Raw genomic sequence first — 22873 nt, 5'->3', positions numbered from 1 at the left:
AGGGGACCAGGCACAGCTCCTGCCCATGCAGGACATATCACATGTCGTTGCTCATTCGAGGCCATTCCGAGCCCGCCCGGTTTCACCAGATGTCAACGACGTGCGATGTTGGCCCCTACTCTGAGGCCTTCCACGTCTCACTGTCTCTTCACCCGGCCCCTCCCTTCAGTCACCGATTCGGTGACTGGGCTATTTGATTTCATTCTTAATTCGAGAACCGTGTAATGACATCCGCCTGTGAGTAGGACGTACTGGGCCGCAGCTGGCCACCACTTCTCGTATAATAACTGGAAAATAGCAGATAAATGGCACACCTCCTGTTTTTAAAGACGCAGGGGTGCTGTGGAAGTGATGAGGACCAGCCCAAGTCGCCTGCCTCAGGGGCTAAAGCGCCACAGCCCTTCGCTTCCCGGCAGTGTTTGACAGCTGTCTGCACAGACGGAGATGTGGTGTGGCCCAAATGGGGCACCTTTTGTGGTGTCAGAGAGACCAGCAAAGCGTTTGGCAGTTGTTGGGGGCTGGCCCATCAGATCGGAAAGAGATGGAGCTCCAAACAAGGCCAGCGTGGGGCTTTAGAGAGGAGTGAGGTGTGGACTGCGTAGACCAGAAAGCCTGGATTTAAACCCACCAGCTGAGTGTAGGAAAGTCACCTAACCAACTTGAGCCTCATTTCTCTTGCCTTAAGCGACAATAGTAAATCACTTAGGGTGCTGTTTGCAGCACATGATACTATCGCGTCGGCAAAAGGTGAAGAGAATATTTTATAAGAAGGAGTCAGCGGTAGATGTTTCCAGGCTTGATTCAGTGGCTCAGTGATTCTGTCAGGGACCCAGTTCTCACCGTCTTTCTGCTCCACTGCCCTCCGTGTGCCTCCTTGGTCTTTGGGCTCCTCCCCTCATGGTTTCAGGATGGCTGCTGCAGCTCCAGGTGTCACGCTCATTATCCGTTTTGAACATCTCAGGCATCAATCCTTCCGATACCACCTGTCACAAGCCCATGCCTAAACCACTCACCGGCAAGGAGAATGACACAGCCATGATTGTCATAGACCAGAGGCAGTAAACGTTTGTTTAATGAACTAATAAACTTGACTGCGTTCCAATAAAACTTTATTAACAAAAACAGGCAGGGGGCTGGACTTGGTCCACAGGCCGTAGTTTGCCAGTCCCTGCCTTAGACCAGTTGCAGAAGCCCCCCCCCGGGGCTGTGAGGGGTATGTAGGGTAGCCCCTCCAAACAAAAGCTGAGCTGACAAGGGGCAAGGTAGTGGCCCTGGGTTAGGTCGTCGACCATGTCTAACAAGATGCCACCTTCACGGCAGCGATGAGGGAGTCCATGGGTTAATATATTTAAATCCTTTAACACAACCCTTGATCTGCAGGAAGCGGAAAATGAGTAGTAGCTTTACCTCTAATATTCCTGTGCTGGAAGAGCTCAGATTATCAGGACAGCAGACACAGAGAGAGGCGATCATTGACAGACGATGCCCAGGCAGGTAACCGTACGGGGCACCCTGCAGGATCCAGATCTTTGCCAGGCTCCGAGGGAGGTATGCTGTGTGCGCCCACCACCGGCCTGGCACTGGGAGCCAGAGACGAGCGGGCGTGGGCCCCCGGGGCCTTGCGGCGAGGGGGCACGACTGGGGATGGGGCAGCTTGACAGAAGTCGTGGTCCTTATCTGGGGGTGAAACGGAGAGACCGGTGTGGCCGGTGTGAAGGAACAAAGTTAAAAACCAGCAGCGCGGGAGGAAAGAACAATTTCCACCCTCCACTGGGTCCATTTATTTCCAGTAATGAAGTAACCGTTTGCCTGTATGAACGTGATTGTGCCCATCTGGCAGGAACAGAGAGCCTCTTTTCCTCTTAACAAACGGACCTACCAACCCATATTCCTTAAAGCTGCTTTTCCTTTCAACAAACCAACCAGCCAGCCCAGAAATTTAAGCAAATAAGCAAACCCAAACAACCCGTCCGAGCAAATAAACAAAACTCAACCCCATTTAGGATACTTTTCTTGGTATAGACGCTTCACCGTCTGAGCTGATTCTTAGGCACAACTTAATTCTGAATCCAGAGCTCTGCCTGTTGGAAGTTGTTGCACGGACAGGAGGGTGGAGGGGGTGTTGTGGGTCGGGGGTGGCAGAGGCCGGAGGGGAATGAGTCCTTTTCAGCATATCGGGTCAGCCCGTCGGCAGGCTGCGCACTGGGCATCGGTGGTCCCTCCCACCTGCCCCCCTGTGATGGGCATGGGACGGAGGGCATCTTCCTGCCAATGCCCGTCCTTCCTTGGCAGTTACCTCTCGTGGAACGGGATCTGTCCGGCTTCCACCATTTCGTGCCTCCTCCTACGCAGTGCTGGTCCCCGGGACTGACCTCACCACCAGGGAGAACGGGTCCCTGGGTGTCTGCAGGGAGTACAACCTCTCAGTTCTTCCCCATCTCTGCTTTATGGTTCTCATGTATTTCCCAGTCTCTGTTAGCGTCTGTTTTCTTGGACACACAAGACGCCGTCTCCTCTCCAAACCGGTAAAAAGCAAACCCTTACGCACCACTTCCTAGTCCCACGAATTATTCTCGGTGATTCACTCTGTATTCCCCCAGAGTCCCTTCGCACGCTGCAACCCGCTTTGGACTCTTCGAGGCGTATAAATTAGACCTGACATCCCCATTACCAGATGGCCATTGCCTTCAACATCATGTGGATCCATTTTGCGGAGAGTATGACCAAAGCCGCCTCTGGTTTAGTCATTCAGCAGGAAAAGAGAATTCTCACCTTGCTGTCTGAAAACGCTTTATCATTTTTCTAAGGGTCGAGGAGGGTCGATGCACACGATACACATGTGTTTGTCTACTTTGCTTGTTCAAGATTCCAAAAGGTTACAGCCTTTATTACTGAGGCATTCTGAAAAAATGGCTTTGCACCGTCGTCTTAAAACACATTTTTAGAAACTTTCTGATTTCAAGCAGGATGGAGTTGCTGTAAACCTGGTTGGGTAAAGTAGGAATTAACAAGGATGTGCTTTTTTTTTTTTTTTTTTTTTTTTTTTGCCAGGGAAAGCATGTCTTTGAGACTTCTTTCCTGAGCTCCTGCCTTTATTTTAAACTCCTTTAGGGCACAGATCCTCCCTGTCTCCTGTGTTTCCATCTTATCTTTGTGCCTACACAGCAGAGCATTAAGGCCCGGCCACCCCGGGGCCGATGGGCTTGAGGATGGGCAAGAATTGTGACTCAGAGTCATTTCAAGGTTACTTTCACTTTGGATCCCGCGTGCCCCGCAAACACAGTGGGGAAAAGGTTCTCCAGGGGGTACGGTACCAAGGAGCAGCTGGCAGCTTCCTGGCAATCTTTTATTTTTATTATTATTTTTTAACGTTTATTCATTTTTGAGACAGAGAGACAGAGCGCGAGCTGGGGAAGGGCAGAGAGAGAGGGAGACACAGAACCCGAAGCAGGCTCCAGGCTCTGAGCTGTCAGCACACAGCCCAATGAGGGGCCTGAACTCACGAACTGTGAGATCATGACTTGAGCCGAAGTCGGACGCTTCACCGACTGAGCCACGCAGGCGCCCCTTCCTGGCATTCCTTTAAAAAAGTTGATGGACCCCATGAAGTGAGAAACCCAAGACAGGATATCAAGACATGGGCCTGGGGCCTTCGCACTATTTCTGGCTGGAGGCCCACGTCAGCGGACCCTTCTATTTCCAGAAGAGAACTTTCTAGCTGAGCTGCGGTCCCAGCCTCCCTCACTGAGATTTGGGCGTGGTAGGGCTGGCCCCAGCCTCCCACGGTGGTCCTGCAGGTTTTTCTAAAGCAAGCACAGGGCATATTTTATGCAGCCCGTGTGGATTGCACATTACCGGAAGGAGCAAAGAAAGCCGCGGTTGTCAACAGAGAACATTTGTCAGATGAACTAGTGAACAGACATGCATTGCCCGAAGCAGGAAGCAGAAGAGGACTCCCCCCCACTTGCTCGCTCCTGGCCCGGCAGGAATTTCTTCTGCACTGGGGTCCCCAGCAGACTTAGCCTCACATCTCCCCAGAGACGTGGGAAAGTGAGCTTGTGGTCTGTCTGCCCGGTGGAGTGGGCCGTGGGCCTTGCCAGAAAGGAAGGGTGGGCACTTTCCTCAGCCTCCTCACCTGTAAACTGAGGATCAAGTTGCTGGAAGGACTGGCAGTGATGGAGGTAAATGTATCTTTCCTGTGCCTGCCACAGCCAAGTGTCTCAAACCGGGAGGGTATTCTCTGGCTGCCTTGGAGGCCGGAAGTGTGAAGTCAGGGCGTCAGCAGGGCCGGACTCCCTCTGAGGACACGAGGACAGAGTCTGTTCCTGGTTTCTCTCAGCTTCTGGTGATGCCACTGCCCTTGGCATCCGTCAGCTTTGTTCTGTCACTCCAGTCTCTGCCTTTGTGGTCCCAAGGCTTCCCCTGCGTATGTCTCTCTTCTCTTATGAGGACATCGGTCATGTTGGATTAAGGGCCCATCCTACTCCACTATGACCTCGTCCTATCCTACTTTCGCGTCGGCAGAAACCCCGTTTCCAAATAAGATCACGTTCACAGGTAGCGGGGATTGGGACTTGAGTATCTTTTGGGGGGACACACAGGTCAGCCTTTAGCAGGAGATCAGTCAGCACGTTCCCAGCATGGAACGGGTTTTCTCTGAGTGATGGCTGTCGGTCATCACCTCTTAAGACCCAGGGCAAGCCCCGGCCTTTCCCCTCGTCCTCCTGAGCTGAGCTGGCCACCCCTTCTCCAGGCTGCTGGGACCTACCCGCTCAGCGGACGACGCTGCGTTTTCATGTGTTCCTAAAGCGAGAGCAGGCTCTGTCCCCGGTCAGGAGGGGCCGGAAGGTCTGCTGTGGCCCCGCAGACACCCTCACAGCCTCGTCCCACTGTAGCTTAGCTCCAGGACAGGGGAGTGTCCAGCACGAGATATACTCGGTGCTTGAGAGATCGCCACGGAAGGAATGCGCCAATGAAGGCACGATGAGCCTTTCCAGGCGTGGATTGAACGCGTGCATTTTGCTGTCTGGATCCCCCCACCCCCACCAGCCCCCCGGCCCGCTTCCTCCGCATAAGAACGTCTCTGTTCTGGCTTTTCCAGGAAACTCTGTTCCTCGGCCTTCTCCCAGTCTGAAGAGGAGCTGCTCAGGATGAGGCAGGAGGTTCACGGCTGCTTCGCCCAGATGGACAGGAGCCTGGCCCTCCCCAAAATCCGGGCCCGCGTCCTGCTGCAGCAGTTTCAGACTGCCTGGCGAGAAGCAGAGTTCCAGAAGTTGGACCAGGCGCTGGCTGCCCCTGAGATGCAGGTGAGAGTGATGCCCGGCAGCTCCTTGGTGGCGGACGTGGGGCGTCTCTCAGCCCCCGACGCCCCCCCCGGGTTCATCCCACGTTGCTCTCCTCTGCAACTGTGTTGGCATCCGGCTACTCGTAGCACCGCCAAGCTCGTCCTGACCTTACGGTGCCCGGCCCAGACCCCCTCACCCGGGCCCTGCACCACAGCCGCTCAAGGCTCACACCTGCTCCCTCCTTCTGGGCGTGGCTCCGGGCAGATGGGCACCACCTGCCTGAGACGCGCTCCCCCAGCCACACTCAGTGACCCGCTCGGGGTACAAAAGGCTGGCCCCTTCCGTAAGTGGCGTAAGGAGGATGCTTAGCTCAGGTGGGGTCAGGGAAAGAGAACCCCCCACGCTCGACCTTGTAGCGCGATGATGGGCAGCTGCCTTTTGGGGGCACCTGTCGTGTGCCTCGAAGACAGACCACTCTCGGAGGCCATGTTTGCCCCAGAGCCCCCCACGGAGCTGTCAGGGCTACACCTTACCTGAGAGCCCCGCCCTTTGCCCTTCCTGACCTGGTCCCTCACTGCCTACATGCTCCCGGCTCCTCTGTCAGGAAACCACGGTCTCCCCATCCCCATCTCTGGCTCTGCCACTGGGGAACCCAGCCCAAGACGAGACCTTTGAACTTGCTGTTTCTTCTGCCAGGAACACGCCTCCCCCAGAACCTCGAGGGTCCAGCCCTTTGTGATCTGTTTGCATCCCAGCTCAGACGCCCACCCTGAGCACCCATCCAGAAAAACCCCCTCCCCAGGCATTCCTCACGTGGCTGTGGTCCGTGACTCCACATAATCGACCACTGCCTGAGACGCCCTGGTTTCTCAGCCCACGCCCTGCCTGCGTCCCCACCGCAGACAAGCTCTCTAACCCCTTCACCACTCCGTCCCCACCACCTAGAAAGTGCCTGGTGCACAGTAGGTGTGCAGTTCATTTGACTGAGCCAGCCAATCACCAGGTGAACACAAGAGGTCAGTCTTCTCTTGAGGCGATGCTGTGTCGAGATTCAGAACCTATTCAAAGCGCTTAAGCCAACACTGTCTCCTGCAAGTTCACGGCAATGCCAGGAGGCAGGTTTCCAAGCTCACTTTCCAGAAGAGAAAACCACCCAGCAGAGGAAAAGCGAGTTGACTGAGGCAGGCAGGAGGTGGGAGAACTGGGCTTGGGCTGGTTTTTCCTGACTTTAAACCCACTGCTTTTTCTTTAGGGGAAGAAAAAAATCAAAACAAAAAAATCAGACATATCCTCACTGAGTAAAAAGCAGGACAATGCAGAAACAGCTTGGAAGGTTCATATTCTTTCACATTAAAAAAAAAGGTTTTTTTTTTCCTTTCTATTTCTGTTCTTAGAAGGGTGCAGGATACATAAGATGATGGTAGAGAGTAAGGTTTACCACCCCCCCCCAAGTTTTGGAACAGCGACTAAACATATTTCCACATAAGTGAAGCAAGGTGTGTTTCCCCCGCTTTTGGGCTGACCAAGGGCCAATCCTGCAGGAATTAAGGTTTGGATTCTAAAGTTGCTCAAGGTGCTGGGTTTGGAGACAGAGGTGGCCCTGCGTCCTGCCTCCGAGGGGCAGAGGCCCCGCCTGTGAAGCGCGCTCCTCGATCCCCTGCGAGAAATGCACACACAGGCTGGTGGCCGCGGTTGGCTGAGCCCGACTCCCTTCACGAGGACAGTCCTGGGAAAGCAGAGGGGCCGGTGGTGGAGGACTCTGCTGGTGCCAGCGGCGACAGCTGCTCTCTGTATCTTCACAAGCACAGGGACACCTCTTCTGTCGAGTCCCCTGCCCGGAGAGGCTGCCGGATCCGGGTCCCACGGCTGGGAGGAGGGGCCTCGGGTTGGTTGTGCGGCCTGACCTCAAAGCTTTGGCTCTGCCCTCCGGAGCCCCTTTTCTGCCTTTGGTGGACCAAAGGCCCACGCACTGAGCTTGTTCAGGAAAATGTCCATCTTTCGCCCCTCTGCCGGCCTCAGACACCTGGGCAGGTGCATACGCTGCGGGAGCTCCTCTCGGCTTTGGGAGACAAGGAGGGGGGGCGCTGTGCAAACCCACTGGCAGTCACTCCCCTGCCCATGCTTTCTCCTGCCCCCTCTAGCAACAGTCCAAGGCAAGAAAGCCGCGCTCCAAGAGTAAAAGCAAGACAGACCTTCTGAGGAAGTGCATCGAAGATAAAATCCAGCTCTTTGAGGAGCAAGCCCCCGAAGACCTGGTTGAAAAGGTCAGTCCTCCTGCCTCCTCTGTTGCTCTCACTGCACACACGGGGCCGATGCCACCCAGTTCCCAGCACACACGGAGTCCCCGGGGGCCCTCGCTGCCCGTCTCTGTTCTGCCGTGGTCCCGCAGCTGGGACCCAGCCCTGCCCCTCAGGCCCTTCCGCCCATCCTGTCTGGAACTCTCCTCCCTCCCCGCCTGGTCTCTGGTTCCATCTCTGCTTCGTCCTTCGGGCCCCACGTCTCAGCTGCTGCCGCGGTGGCCGCCGTCGCTGTGCCTGGCTCTGCGCCCAGGCGTTCGCGCGTGTTATACTTTACGTCCCTGCGTGTACCACGCACAAACATGCGGTGCCTTCCACGTTCTTCCCTGTTCCTGGATGAACCCTGCCGCCTTCCCTTACCCGGATAGATGAACCTTGTCTTTGGCCCTCCTGACGTACCGCCTCTGTCCTCAAGTGTCCCCTCCCCTAAGAAGCCTGATCAGATCACCCGGTTCTTCCCCCTCCTTCCTCCTTTCTTATCCTGACGCGTACCCCACTGTGCGTTCACTGCGCTGGGACCCTGAGGCGGCATGATGCAGTGGCTCGGGTGTGGTGTCGACAAACTCTAGGACTTCAGTGGCGACGGTCCGTCCTGGCCTCACTCTCATGGTTGGGGGAGACGGACAGAAAGCACTTAAAACCACAGACCCTGATCAGTGTCGTTAGGACACAGAGGAGGTGATGCGACAGTGACAAGACGGGGGTGGAGGGAAGTGAGACCGACCAGAGGCGGCCGAGTCAGGTCAGGTCTCTCTGGAGAGGTGACGCTTAAGACTTGACACTGTGCCTTCGCTGCCTGGGTGCCCGCCGTGTCCCCAGCGCCCCTCGCAAAGGGTGGGTTCCTGAGAGGAGGGGTTCAGTGGGTGGATCTATCAGACCATCTCTGAGCGGCCGTTTTCTTCCTGCCTCCTGTCCGTGTCCTTGTCTAGGTGTATTTAGTGCAGGTGTATCTTTCAGATCGCAAAAGCATAACCTGGCCGGGAGCCGCAGAGCCCGCACAGGGTGAGAGGTCAGTGGCTCCTTCTAGGGGTGACCAGGCTGGGATGTCTCAAGGGACACAGGAGGCAGCACCCTGTTCCCACCCAAGTTCTCTGCGAACCTGAGAAGTAGGACGAAGACTGAGGCGGGTGGAGGTGAAAACGTCAGCGTCCTCGTTGCTAAAGGCTAGCACTGAAGATGGAAATCAGTGTGAGAGCCAGATGGGCTTGCTGAGCGGCTACCTGGTCACAGGCTTCCCTGGGGCTCTCTGGGTGGCCTTCCTGGAGGAGGTGAACACGAGGGCAGCTCTCAGGCAGAGCTAGCCCGCCTGGTGGGTTGTGGTTGCAGTTCGCCAAGGAGCAGCAGAGGAGAGGGGTGCTGAGGGGCAGCCTGGGGACCCAGTGGGGCATTTCCTCCAACACAGGCCAGTTCGTGACCCAAACACATCAGGCTCGAGGTGGATGTTGCTGCAGAAGGAAAACTTGAGGTTTGTTTTGGCAGGGAGAGTGGGTGGCCTGAACCACGGCCAAGGACATGGTGCAGGTTCAGGGGAGCCCAGAGGATTGGCAGCCCTGTGAAAAGGCTGCTTTGCAGGAGTACAGGGTGTCCCGAGGGTAGGACAGCCGGCCACGGTGGAGGGTCTCACGTGCCAGGCTGAGAAGGTGAGCGGAACCTCGCTGGTCCCATCGACGGAGGAGAGGGACAGGCTGGATGACTACTGGGTGGCCGTGAGTGGTGACAGATGACATCCTGTCCTGCGGTTCCCTGAGCCAGACTCTGCAGCCCGCCCTGCCCTGAGTTCACCTCCATCGTTTCCGTGTGAGTCGTGCATTTGTCCTGAGATCCAGCCAGGCCCTTTGCGTGTGTGGAAGACGCAGCCCTCTGCCCCACTCTGGACGATCGCTGGCATTTCCAAGGGCAGTTTACATTTCATGTTTGTCCTGTGCACTGATTTAAGAACTTAACTCCCTTCTTGAGATACACTAACCCTCCAGTAAGAATAGTGCTCATTTATTTTGTTTGCCTTTGAATGCCTGCGTCTCTGGGTACCCTACTCAGGACTTTCTGTATACATATATGTTGCTTATACGTGACGGGCATAATTAAAAATAGATCTACCCTGTGACCCAGCAATAGCACTGCTAGGAATCTATCCAAGGGACACAGGAGTGCTGGTGCATAGGAGCACTTGTACCCCAATGTTTACAGCAGCACTCTCAACAATAGGCAAATTATGGAAAGAGCCTAAATGTCCATCAACTGACGAATGGATAAAGAAATTGTGGTTTCTATACACAATGGAGTACTACGTGGCAATGAGAAAAAATGAAATATGGCCTTTTGTAGCAACGTGGATGAACTGGAGGGTATTATGCTAAGTGAAATAAGTCAGGCAGAGAAAGACAGTTATCATAGGTCTTCACTCTTATGTGGATCCTGAGAATCCTAACAGAAGACCATGGGGGAGGGGAAGGGGAAAAAGAGTTAGAGAGGGAGAGAGCCAAACCATAAGAGGCTCTTAAAAAACTGAGACTAAACTGAGGGTTGATGGGGGGTGGGGGGGAGGGGAAGGTGGGTGACGGGCATTGAGGAGGGCACCTGTTGGTGAGCACTGGGTGTTGTATGGAAACCAATTTGACAATAAATTTCATATTAAAAAATATACATAAAATAAAATAATTAAAAATGCATACGATACAAATCAGGCACACGCTTTATGGATAGATAAGAGCTAAGCCATCTGAGAGCTAGGTGCTCGTGCATTTGGGCACCCCACGTCCCGTAGAAGAAGCCCCACGAGTGTCCAGGGACGGGAGGTGGGAGGGGGGGCGGGGCTCCAGCTTCTGAACCTCCGGCCCCTCGCCCTGGTGCTGCCTCTGCGTCGAAGGCCCTGGTCAGGATTGACAGGGAATATTCTCACCGGATGTGGTTACCTCCCGCGGTTGTTCAGTGTGGGACAGACACGCCTCGGCTCCCGCATCTGTCACATGAGGATTGGGACAATCAGGACCTAGTAGCAACGGGGTCATTGGGAGGAGCAAATGGACAGAAAGGTACTTCCTAGCTCTGAGGGGGCTACAGTGCTGGTTTTTGATGACGCAGCAGCCCCGTGTGTGTGCGCCAGAACCCAGAGAAAGGCAGGAGGCCTTTGTCAGCTGTAATTTAATGACAGGCCACCCTCACAACCGGCCACCTCACTGTGGCAAGTGCCGATAGAATGCGCACTCTCAAGCCAACGGCTTTGACGTTCCTCCCGACATCGATCGGCCGCGTCTTTTAGCACCGGAGCCAGAATCGTTCAGATTTTCCATCTGCAGGGTAGTTTCGGATGGAGATGACAGCCCTCGGTCTGAGTGCCAGCAGCTGAGAGCGGTCTGATCGTGTTCCAGGACCGGGAAACCCCTCACAGCTCGTGCGGCTGGAAAGAGGGACTGGGTCAGAGACCCGTCACAAAGCCTCAGTCTGGCCGGCAGTGTGGGGTTCCCAAAGGGACCCTGGCTTCACTCATTGGGGCTGCCAAGCACAAGGGGGCTGGGTGCCCCCTTTCTTTGCTAGAATCCGAGACGGCGATCCCTGTAACCCTCAGTCCCGGGTGGATATGTGCCTCGTCTGGACGCTTCCACCTGAAGGGATTTGCCCAACCTCACAGGGTCAGATACTAGAGCCGGGGGTCGGATGAGGCACATCTGCCGTGTTGTGACCCAGCTGCGACAGCGAGGAGGCTCAGCCTCCCAAAGTGGCTCTCCCGTGCCCTGCCCGCGTCCCCCTTGCCTTTCCTCCACTTCTTTCCCTGTCTTTCTGTCTTTCTCCTATCCTTCTGCCTCCTTCCACTTCCTCCTTCGGAGATCGTTTGTGGACTGCCTTCTCCGGGCCCAGCTGGTCTCGGTTTCTGCTCTTAAGATGTTCACAGTCTCGGGCGTGCGGCCACTTTGCGCACCAGCCGTTTGGAGGTTCGCCTCCTGCTTTCAGATAGAAAACCCACCCTACTGACCCGGGCTCCGCCGTGGGTGCGTGGCTGTTTGACTGGTTCACAGAGAGTGGTGTGAATGATGCAGGGAGACAGACAGACAGACGAGGATGGGCTTCCTGCCTGACCACTTTTCCTCTACAGCTGAGGAGCTAATGGAGTGAGGAGTCTGCTCTGGTCACCGGCAGCTGCGGGAGGGGCTGGAGTGTGCCTGTGATCAGAAATGGGACTCAGGCAGCGACACCTGGGCCTTCTCATGGTGGGGGGGGGGGGTCACTGTAAGATCACAGGTGCATCATTTTAAACCTGAAAGACTCTGGAGGGCATATACATTTTTAGAATAAGTTAACCCAGTTCCTAAATAACTTTCTGTTGTGATGGCATGAAACTTACAGGTGAATTTGAGAATTGCATTCCATCCCCTGGTCAGTCACCATGTCGACAAATAATTGCAATTTCGTTGCCTCCCTTCCCAGCCGGTGCCTCATTGCTCTTTCTTATCAGTGTTTCCATGTCCTTGTCTGCCGGTTCCATCATCTCTCTTGTTTCCCCTGATGGATTTCCCCCTGAGTTGTGGATCCCATTTTCCTGCGTCTTGGTGTGCATGGTAATTTTTGATTAGATGCTAGGCATGGTAAGTTTTACATGCTGGGTGCCAGACTTTGTGGCATTTTCTTTAATAGTGTTGGCGTTTGGACATGTAGTTGCATTGTTTAGGATTCGTTTTATCCCTTCAAGGCATGCTTTTAAGTTTTGTTAGGTTGGAATTAAGAGCTGCCTTTAGTCAAGAGCTAATTTATCACTATTACTGAGGTACTACCCATCTCCCTGATGCCTGTGTGCTTTTCTCACTCAGGCTAATAGGAACACTGACTCTTCCCAGCTCTCTGTGGGCTCCAGAAATCGCTATGCCTCTTATTTTTGGTGGTTCTTTTCCTGATCTGGTACAGTTTTTTTTTTTTTTCCCAAGCATGCCCAACGCTTAGCAAAAGCCTTGAGAACACCCCTGGAGGTCTCTGGAGTATCCTCTCTCTCTCTGTCTCTCTCTCTCTCTCTGTCTCTCTCTCTGTCTCTGTCTCTCTCTCTCTCTCTCTCTCTCTGCAGCTCCTTCCTCTTTGGGACTCTGCCCTACAAATTCTAGACACAGTGACCTCCCAAACTCTGGTTTTCTTTTCTTAACCCGGTGCACCTGCTGGGCTTTCCCCAGGTCCCCATCCGATGGTGCACCCTAGGAACTTCATCCAAGCAGTAAGCTGGGGCAGCTGTGGGGCCACCTTGTCTATTTCCTTCCTCTCTGGTACCCCAGTTCTGCCCAGTATCTGAAAACTATGGCATCATATATGGGATCTGGTTTTCTGGTGGTGGGAAAGTAAATCTGTTTTTGGTTCTTCATCCTGGCCAGAAGTTGAAAATTTTGACCTATCCCTTTGTCATAGGTTTTGAATTTTACCCCATTTTTAAAAAGTTTTTTTTCGGGGCGCCTGGGTGGCGCAGTCGGTTGAGCGTCCGACTTCACCCAGGTCACGATCTCGCGGTCCGTGAGTTCGAGCCCCGCGTCGGGCTCTGGGCTGATGGCTCAGAGCCTGGAGCCTATTTCCTGTTCTGTGTCTCCCTCTCTCTCTGCCCCTCCCCTGTTCATGCTCTGTCTCTCTCTGTCCCAAAAATAAATAAACGTTGATTTGGTTTAAAAAAAAAAAAAAAAAAAAGTTTTTTTTCTGGGGCATCAGGGTGGCTCAGTCAGTTAAGCGTCTGACTTCAACTCAGGTCATGATCTCATGGTTCGTGAGTTTGAGCCCCGCGTCAGGCTCTGTGCTGACAGCTCAGAGTCTGGAGCCTGCTTGGGATTTTCTGTCTCCTTCTCTCTCTCCCTCCCCGCTCATGCTCTGTCTGTATCTCTCTCTCTAAAAATAAATAAACATTAAAAAATTAAAAAAAAAATTTGTTACTGATTTTCATTTTTTTTTAATATTCTAGTTAAAGAATAAAGTATATATGATAATGATGCTTTGGAATTTATCGTGGTTCCACTGCGGCTTTATAAAAGTCCTATTTTGAAAGATATTTCATTTGTCTTTGGAAAGGCTGGGTATTTTCTGTTAGGTATGGAGAAGGAAGCCCTAGGAGGTAGGTAAAAGCCAGGACCTGGGAAGTCTAGAGGCTACACTAAGAAACCAAGCCTTTGAGGCAAAATTTAGTCACTTTGTAGAGAATATTTGGGGGGACATACTCACTTTTAATTCTGTATCGAGCCCCTCCTTTCCTGCCTGGTCTCTGCTCTCTTTGACTCTAGGGGATGTAGGCCTTGTCTTAGTCTGACCTGCTCTTTCCCTTGTGTTCATAGGGCTGAGCTAGAAGCTAAGCCTCCAGTCCCCGCTCCCATTAAGAAATTTCTTGATTTTTGGGGCGCCTGGGTGGCGCAGTCGGTTAAGCGTCCGACTTCAGCCAGGTCACGATCTCGCGGTCCGTGAGTTCGAGCCCCGCGTCGGGCTCTGGGCGATGGCTCAGAGCCTGGAGCCTGTTTCCAATTCTGTGTCTCCCTCTCTCTCTGCCCCTCCCCCGTTCATCCTCTGTCTCTCTCTGTCCCCAAAAATAAATAAACGTTGAAAAAAAAAAAAAAATTTAAAAAAAAAAAAAAAAAAAAAAGAAATTTCTTGATTTCTGTGAACTAAAGGGCCCCCCGGCCAGACCCTCTGCAAGGCTAAGGGTCCACTGTGGGCTTGGTGGCTAGAGTCACCCTACAAGGGTCAGTTATGTCAGTCCCACAACCCTCTCCTGGAGGACAACCAAGGAGGGCTTCTCAGAGGTGGGTGCCTGATTGAGGAAGGGACATTCGAGATTCTTCCCTGACTTCCAGGGGACTCTGACCAGCTTGGTGCCATTGGTTGGGTCTGTAGGACTGGAGGGCTGCCCCTCAAAATGTTGCCTGGCCAAGATTTTACCTGCTGAATGCCTTGACCAGGACGGAGAATGTGTCTGTTCCTCCTGTCCCCATGCCTGGGCCAATCCATAGAGCAAGGTAAACTCATAGCACAAATTGTGGGACTCATTTTTACTTTCAGGCTAGTAGAAATAGGTCTGTCTGTTTATCTGTCTACATCTCTCTCTCTCTCTCTCTCTCAATCTCTCCATATCTCTTTCTCTGTCCCACCTGCCTCTGCTTTTTACCCAACCCTGAAGCTTGAAGACTTTACCTATCAGTACATGAGAGTTCCCTCGTGGGGTTTTACAGTAGCTTAACATATCATGGTGCATGTGACGCTTAAAGGGGCGCCTGGGTGGCTCAGTCGGTTAAGCGTCCGACTTCGACTCAGGTCATGATCTCGCGGTCTGTGGGTTCGTGCCCCGCGTCGGGCTCTGTGCTGACAGCTCGGAGCCTGGAGCCTGCTTCCGATTCTGTGTCTCCCTCTCTCTCTGACCCTCCCCTGTTCATGCTGTCTCTCTCTCTGTCTCAAAAGTAAATAAATGTTAAAAAAAAAATTTTTTTAAATAATGTAGCTGACGCTCAGCTCATAAGACATTTCGATTCTTTTCAACCCCTTGATATTTCAAACCATCTTGAACTCTGTTCGTATATCGTCTCACTCTGGTGAGACAATAATACTGGTGAGGGCAATAATTACTATTTCCGTTTCATGGATGAGAATACTGAGACTCGGAAAGGTGGAGAGGCTTGTCCAAGGTCACGTCGCCGGCAGGTGCCCAAAGCACAAGCCTCTTTTTTTTTCTTTTTAACCGTTATTCATTTTTGAGGTGGGGGAAGGGGAAGAAAGAGGGGGACAGAGGATCTGAAGCAGGCTCCATGCTGACAGCACAGAGCCCGACGCGGGGCTCGAACTCACAAACCACGAGATCATGACCCGAGTCGAAGACGGACCTCAACCCACTGAGCCACCCAGGCGCCCCAAACCACAGGTCTCTCTGCCCATCCCTGTGTCGCTTTGGCAGATCCAGAAACGAGGGGGATGTTTCAGCTAATCTTTGATGTGTCTGCTGCTGTTCTGGCACACGGTTCATATCAATTTCTCATAAATATTCTTTGCAGACACTTAGATGTGAAGGAAAATGACGTGACCATGCCTCCTGCTCACCCATTATTTGTGGTCTTATTTGAAGGATGCTGCCCTCCACCTGAGTGGTACCCATTCACCCATCCGTTGTGTGTCCACTGTTTCCGGGTTTCGTGACACGCACGTGTGCACAGTCCAATAGCAGCCCCTTCATTCAGGAGTGGGACTCACGCGCTGCGATCGCCCGTGCAGCCTGCTGTGTTTCTGCACCCGCCACGCCAGTCATGCAGAGGTGGCCGGGACTTCTGTCAGGCACGCCTCTCCACACCCTGTCATCTCAGAAGTGACTAGAGCTTAAGCATGAAAATAATGTGCTCATTTTCCGATGACCTGACGAGGGAGAACGGTGACGGCCCAGGTTCTTATGAAGCTTAGAACAGAAGGTGCGTTGCCGGGGGAGGCGTTCTAGGAAGGGGAGAGAACATCCGCCCCTCCAGCAAAGACTGGGAAATCCTGCATGTGGTTCCCTTTGCGTCTACTCAAGCCCCCGTCTTGTCCTTGGAGGCAGGCTCTGTCAAAGTCCTGTCCTGAAGCACGATTCTAAGGGAAGTTGCTTAGAATCTTCTTAGAATCCCACCATCCCCAGACAAAATCCAGATTCCTGAATGTGGCATTCAGGCCTCACAGCCTTCCTTTTACCTTTCTAATCTCTTCCACTTCTGCCTTTCACTCACCAGAAGGTTACTAGAGTTATCTTTGGATGGTTTGAATGTAGTAGCTTGTTTCTACCTTGTCCATTTAAAAATTTTTTACTTTTGGGGCACCTGGGTGGCTTAGTCGGTTGAGCGTCCGACTTCAGCTCAGGTCGTGATCCCACCACTCGTGGGTTCAAGCCCCACGTTGGGCTCTGTGCTGACAGCTCGGAGCCTGGAGCCTGCTTCGGATTCTGTGTCTCCCTCTCTCTCTGCCCCTCCCCTGCTTGTGCTCTGTCTCTCTCTCTCAAAAATAAATAAATATTTTTTTAAAAGCTAAAGCTTTCCTTTTCATTTTTATAAAATGTAGGCATGCATTCTTTTAGAATCAAATAATTCTACAAGGTTTGTGCTGAACAAGGAGCCAACTCCCAGGAGCCACACACACATACATTTTCAAATCCCCAGAGGTAATGACCTCTAATTTTTTAGTTTGATCTTTTGGCATTTACCTCCGTATTTCCAAATAACATGCTTTTCTTGCTATTTCTTCATTTCTCTACTTTGGGTATTATCGATTTTCTTTCTTTTTTTTTTTAATGTTTATTTATTTTTAAGACAGACACAGACAGAGCATGAGCAGGGGAGGGGCAGAGAGAGAAGGAGACACAGAATGCGAAGCAGGCTCCAGGCTCCAGACTCCAAGCTGTCAACACAGAGCCTGACGTGGGGCTCGAACTCATGAACCATGAGATCATGACCCGAGCAAAGTCAGAGCCACCCAGGGACCCCTGATGGAGGTGGGGGGGTTGGTTATTTTATTTTGCATTTAAAGACATCACAGCCCCTAGAAAAAAACTACTTTTTTGAAATGCACTGAGTCAGAGACACGCATAAGGAGGCAGTTTAAACTTCCCATTTAAAATGAGAGTACTTAACAGCATATTATTTTGAAAATGAATTTTTATTACTTTAGGTAGCCTGCATATTTAATGAAACCTGTCACGGAAATGCAAACCCGTATCCTTTCCCAGAGCCTTTTAGACAAGGATGGAATCCCTCCCTGCAGGCACATGCTTATGGTGCTGGAATTAACAAAGTAAACTTTCCAAAGAAGAGAAAAGGATTTTGGAGAATCTTCCTTGTCTTAATTCCACCGTCCACGTGGTTCGTGCAGCACACATGAAAAGCTTTACACTGCCCCCACGTTTTAGGTTTGAATTTGCGTAAAAAAAACTCAAGATACCCTCATGGCCGCCTCACCCTGCCCTGCCCTTCTGCAGGAGACGCAGCTTTCAGGATATTTGGGCCACTACCCGTCCAAGGATGGGCCTGAAGGAGGCCGTTCGGAGGTCACAGTGACAGGAAATCTGAGCTCATGGCAGGTGTGGGAGAAGGGCACCGCTCCTCCCTTTCTGGGTCACCTGCCTGTCACTCGTGTTTTTCCTCTCAAGGAACTCTCCGTAGGTTTGCCATAGCCCTTCCCACTTCCTCGGGGTGTGTAAATATGTCACCGTTTAATCAGACTGTGGCCTTTAATTATGTGCAGCCTCATCCCCAAAGGCAAAGGAATTATAATAAAGCAAAAATGAACTATTGGGACCTCACGAAGATAAAAAGCTTCTGCACAGCAAAGGGAACAATCAACAAAACTAAAAGGCAACCAACGGAATGGGAAAAGATATTTGCAAATGACATATCAGACAAAGGGCTAGTATCCAAAATCTATAAAGAGCTCACCAAACTCCACACCCGAAAAACAAATAACCCAGTGAAGAAATGGGCAGAAAACATGAATAGACACTTCTCTAAAGAAGACATCCGGATGGCCAACAGGCACATGAAAAGATGCTCAATGTCACTCCTCACCAGAGAAATACAAATCAAAACCACCCTGAGATACCACCTCACGCCAGTCAGAGTGGCCAAAATGAACAAATCAGGAGACTATAGATGCTGGAGAGGCCGTGGAGAAACAGGAACCCTCTTGCACTGTTGGTGGGAATGCAAATTGGTGCAGCCGCTCTGGAAAACAGTGTGGAGGTGCCTCAAAAAATTAAAAATAGACCTACCCTATGACCCAGCAATAGCACTGCTAGGAATTTACCCAAGGGATACAGGAGTGCTGATGTATAGGGGCACTTGTACCCCAATGTTTATAGCAGCACTCTCAACAATAGCCAAATTATGGAAAGAGCCTAAATGTCCATCAACTGATGAATGGGTAAAGAAATTGTGATTTATATACACAATGGAATACTACGTGGCAATGAGAAGGAATGAAATATGGCCCTTTGTAGCAACGTGGATGGAACTGGAGAGTGTGATGCTAAGTGAAATAAGCCATACAGAGAAAGACAGATACCATACGTTTTCACTCTTTCAGGATCCATATGTGGATCCTGAGAAATTTAACAGAAACCCATGGGAGAGGGGAAGGAAAAAAAGAAGAAAAAGAGGTTAGAGTGGGAGAGAGAGCCAAAGCATAAGAGACTCTTAAAAGCTGAGAACAGGGGCGCCTGGGTGGCGCAGTCGGTTAAGTGTCCGACTTCAGCCAGGTCACGATCTCGCGGTCCGTGAGTTCGAGCCCCGCATCAGGCTCTGGGCTGATGGCTCAGAGCCTGGAGCCTGTTTCCGATTCTGTGTCTCCCTCTCTCTCTCTGCCCCTCCCCCGTTCATGCTCTGTCTCTCTCTGTCCCAAAAATAAATAAACGTTGAAAAAAAAAATTAAAAAAAAAAAAAAAGCTGAGAACAAACTAAGGGTTGATGGGGGGTGGAAGGGAGGGGAGGGTAGGTGATGGGCATTGAAGAGGGCATCTTTTGGGATGAGCACTGGGTGTTGTATGGAAACTAATTTGACAATAAATTTCATATAATTAAAAAATAAAAAATAAAAAATAAATATGTGCAGCCTATCATATGGCAATTATACCTCAGTAAAGCTTTAAAAAAAAAAAAACCCATGCGTGGGGAGGTATTATGCCCATGTTACAGATGAGGAAATAGAGTCATATGCAGCTGAATGAATTTGCCCAAGGTCACGAGCTAGTGAGTGACAGTAAGTGACAGAGCTGGAAACCGTACTCTGGCCTCTGGCTCTGGAGCCCTTGGCCTCCCTTCACCCCTGTGCCTACTTGGTTCCTCAGTTGGGAGCTCTTTCAGGGTCAGATTCTTGTCTCACTCATCTTTACCTCTTCTCTACCCCCGCCCCCTCTCCTAACTGCATCACGCATTCCTTTATACGATACCTACTTGGCGCTCAGTAATTAGTTTTTGGATTGATGAATGAAAGCATAAATGGGATTTTCTGTCTGCAGACTTGCAGTAAGAAAGTAGCTGTGGGAGAAAGGCATTTGCAGGAAGACTGCGAAGATCCTTGAAGCACGTCAGAGACCCCACGTCCCCATGAAGAAGCCATCAGACACGGCTCTTGGGTCCCACTCTCCCGAGGCTTTGCCCAGTCCTGGAGGGACGTGGGGGCACCGCATGAACTGTGTGGACGCCTCAGGCCGGGTGTGACTGCCAGCCGACCCAGGAGGCCCAGGTGTGATCCGAAGTCACCATGGGAACCCATCAGTGGGCAGGTGACTGTCACCTGGTTGTCCACATGAGGGCAAGGTGGGGGTCTAGTAGCACCCTCTTGAGAACGAGGCTTCTTGTTCCCGTTCGAGCAGGGAAATGAACATCTGTCTTCCAGACCAGCTCTGTCCGTCTGCCATACTTCTGTGCCTTCTTGCCTCTGGCCCCCGATGTTTGTGGGCGTTGCCGTGAACCAGATATGCAGGTGCCTATACTGTGTATCTTTGCAGACCCTGCCTTCCGTTGGTGGCTCCCCTCCGTTCTCTGAGGCTGGTCAGAGGCCCTGCCTCTCCAAGAAGCGTTTGTAGGGCCCCCCCCCCCAGACAGAAGTTTCTTCCCCAGCCGACAAGCTGTCTGTTTGTTCCTTTGGGGGACTTCTTCCCTCTTCACCCCCGTCAGACTTCTTCCCGAAGGTCAGGTTGTAGAGGTGAAATCTGTGCTTTTCAAACTGGGCCTTGTCTGCTTCCGAGGGACACATGGATGGACATGGTAGGGCTGTGCAGCCACGGGAGATCCGGGGTCGGCATCCTCCGCCGGCCCCCACATCACATAAGTATTCTTCCCTGTGTCAGCCACCCGAGGCCTCTCCGAACATAAACAGATGAATATTAAAAATAGGTTACATGAAGGGGCGCCCGGGTGGCTCAATCGGTTAAGCGACCGACTTCAGCTTGGGTCATGATCTCGCCGTCCGTGGGTTCGAGCCCCGCGTCGGGCTCTGTGCTGACAGCTCGAAGCCTGGAGCCTGCTTCGGAGTCTGGGTCTCCCTCTCTCTCTGCCCCTCCCCCACTTGCGCTCTGTCTCTTTCTCTCAAAAATAAAAGAAGCATGAAAAATTTTTAAAAAATCGGTGACATGGCAGAAAACAGAATTCCACAAAGTTTTTCAATATTTCTCATTGTGGTAAAATATAGATGGCGTGAGACTTACCGTCTTAACCGCCTCTGCTCATCCAGGCCAGTGCCATGAAGTACGTTCACCCTGTTGTGCAAAGCGTCCCCGCCATCCGTCTTCCCAAACTGAACCTCTGTCCCCACGAAACACCAGCTCCCCGTGTCTGCTGCCCCCAGCCCCTGGCACACATCATCTGCTTTCTGTGTCTATGGACTTGACTGCTCTAGGAATCCTACAGTGTCTGTCCTTTTGTAACTGGCCTCTTTCACGGAGCACGCCGTCCTCCAAATTGTAGCCTGTGTCAGAATTTCTTTTCCTTTTAAGGCTGTGTGATACCCCGTCCGTATCTGGGTTACGTTTACCTTTGGTTTTGCAAATTCCACACGCGCTTTTTTTTTTTTTTTAAGTAACTTTTTAAGGTTTATGTATTTATTTTGAGAGAGAGTGTGTGTGTGTGGGCAAGTGGGAGAGGAGCAGAGACAGAGGGGGAGAGAGGGGTTCCCAAGCAGGCTCTGTGCTGTCTGCGCAGGGCCCGACGCGGGGCTCAAACTTATTAACCGTGAGATCGTGACCTGCGCCAAAACCAAGAGTCGGACGCGTAACCGACTGAGCCACCCCAGGCGCCCCGAAATTCCACACGCGTTTAAAGATTAAAGGAAAGACTTCACCAAGACACGTGTTCAAGCAGGCCGCTTTTTGGCTTGTGGCGTCCCTGTGAGGGGAGGGGGTGCACATTAAAGGGAGCTGCCATCAGGGGCTCGGGGGGCCACGTGTGAGAAGCATCAGGCCCCCTTGTTCATGTGGCATCTTTTCTGGAGAAAGTAGGAGAGGCAGTGGGGACATAGAGAAGACACACTCATGTCAGAATGAACTGCTTGGTTGTGGGACCCAGGGGAGTGGATGCATTCCCTTGTCTGGGGTTTCTGGAGCCCCTCAGGTCCTGGGTCCTGGGTCCTCCCCCCGAGGGGCTCGGGTCCCCGCTGGGTCAATGGTGCGGTGAGGGCCAGCAGGAGGAGGAAAGGCGGAGACGAGAGTGACAAGCATGTGCTCGGTGAGGACACTTCTAACACAGTGGTTGGAACCAGGGACGGAAGGACAAATAGAGGATCTTCAGGAAGAGGAGGATGCCGGGTGTTTCAGTCCCGCGGGGAGCCCCCAGGCACCCAGGAAGGGTGGAGTCCCAGGGGTGCGGTGGGGGGAGCAGAGGAACAGATGAGACTTTGCAGGCTTACCTCTGCTGGGAGCGGGGTGGGAAGGGGCTCAGAGCCTGTTCCGAAGTTTAAACTTTCATCCTCTGGATGGGATTTCACGCTGGGTAGCCACATAATTCCCTGCACCTTCCAGAGTGATAAATGTGGAGGGAACGGCCAGACTCCAGAAGCCCCAGCGAGGCGAGTGTTTGCAAACAGAGACGCCCCGTGGTCCTAAACTGCACGCTGCACCTCCCAGTGCTTGCTTCTTTGCAAGTCGTGGAGGCCCTTCCCGAGCCCCCCCACCCCCACCCCCACCCCCAGTGAATGGGTGCTTGAGCTCAGCCTAGCGGGGTGCTGTCTGGAAGTCCTCTCTCCACACCCCCCGCCACTCACCTGTGTGGCTTGTGGCCTGCCGTCCCCAGGTCCGCGGGGAGCTGCTCCGGGAACGCGTGCAGCATCTGGAGGCCCAGGAGGCACGCTTCGCGGAGTCCCTCGCCTCCCAGCAGTTCCAGAAGGCCGCCAGGATAGCCAAGACCCTGTGGGCTTACACCGCCCTCCTGAGCGTCCAGGACCTGCTCTTGGAGGAGCTGAGCGAGTCGGAGACCCTGACGAAGCTGGCCTGCGAGCAGATCCTGGGGTCGCACAGCCCGGTGAGCGCGGGGGCTCGGGAAGGAAGAGGGGACGGTCGGGATGGGCTCCTCTGGCTCCCCCCCCCCACCCCCCACCGGCAAGTGGGTGGTCGCCTGCCCTGTGTATGCTTCAGGGTCGCAGTGAGGACTAAGTGAGGGAACTTACAACCCCGAGGCTGCTCGATTGCCTTGCCCCTGAGAAGTAACCTTTTGAATTATAACATTTTTAACACCTCTGACACCGGGATGCGTCTCCCACATCCACAGCAGCATCAGGAGCTCCATCACAGAGCTGTGAAAAATAACAGTGTGGCTTTCAATTAACGGCGCCCTAGATGCAATGAAATACTGC

The 22873-nt window shown here is 52.6% G+C and overlaps 1 protein-coding gene across 6 annotated transcripts in view; it reads left to right on the top strand.

The window, feature by feature from the left end:
• The window catches only part of EVC2 (EvC ciliary complex subunit 2), a 136460-nt gene that overhangs the window by 93675 nt on the left and 19912 nt on the right, over positions 1-22873 (top strand). For all 6 annotated transcript variants that reach the window (XM_045474591.1, XM_045474590.1, XM_045474592.1 and 3 more), the window contains 3 exons: positions 5102-5306; positions 7427-7549; positions 22315-22542. In XM_045474591.1, the coding sequence (XP_045330547.1) occupies positions 5102-5306; positions 7427-7549; positions 22315-22542 (556 nt within the window). The remainder of the gene's footprint in view (positions 1-5101; positions 5307-7426; positions 7550-22314; positions 22543-22873) is intronic.

The sequence above is a fragment of the Leopardus geoffroyi genome, chromosome B1 (genome assembly GCF_018350155.1).
Source record: "Leopardus geoffroyi isolate Oge1 chromosome B1, O.geoffroyi_Oge1_pat1.0, whole genome shotgun sequence".
NCBI lineage: Eukaryota > Metazoa > Chordata > Mammalia > Carnivora > Felidae > Leopardus > Leopardus geoffroyi.
Note: the sequence above shows the minus strand (reverse complement) of the source record. Positions and strands in the feature narration are given on the sequence as shown.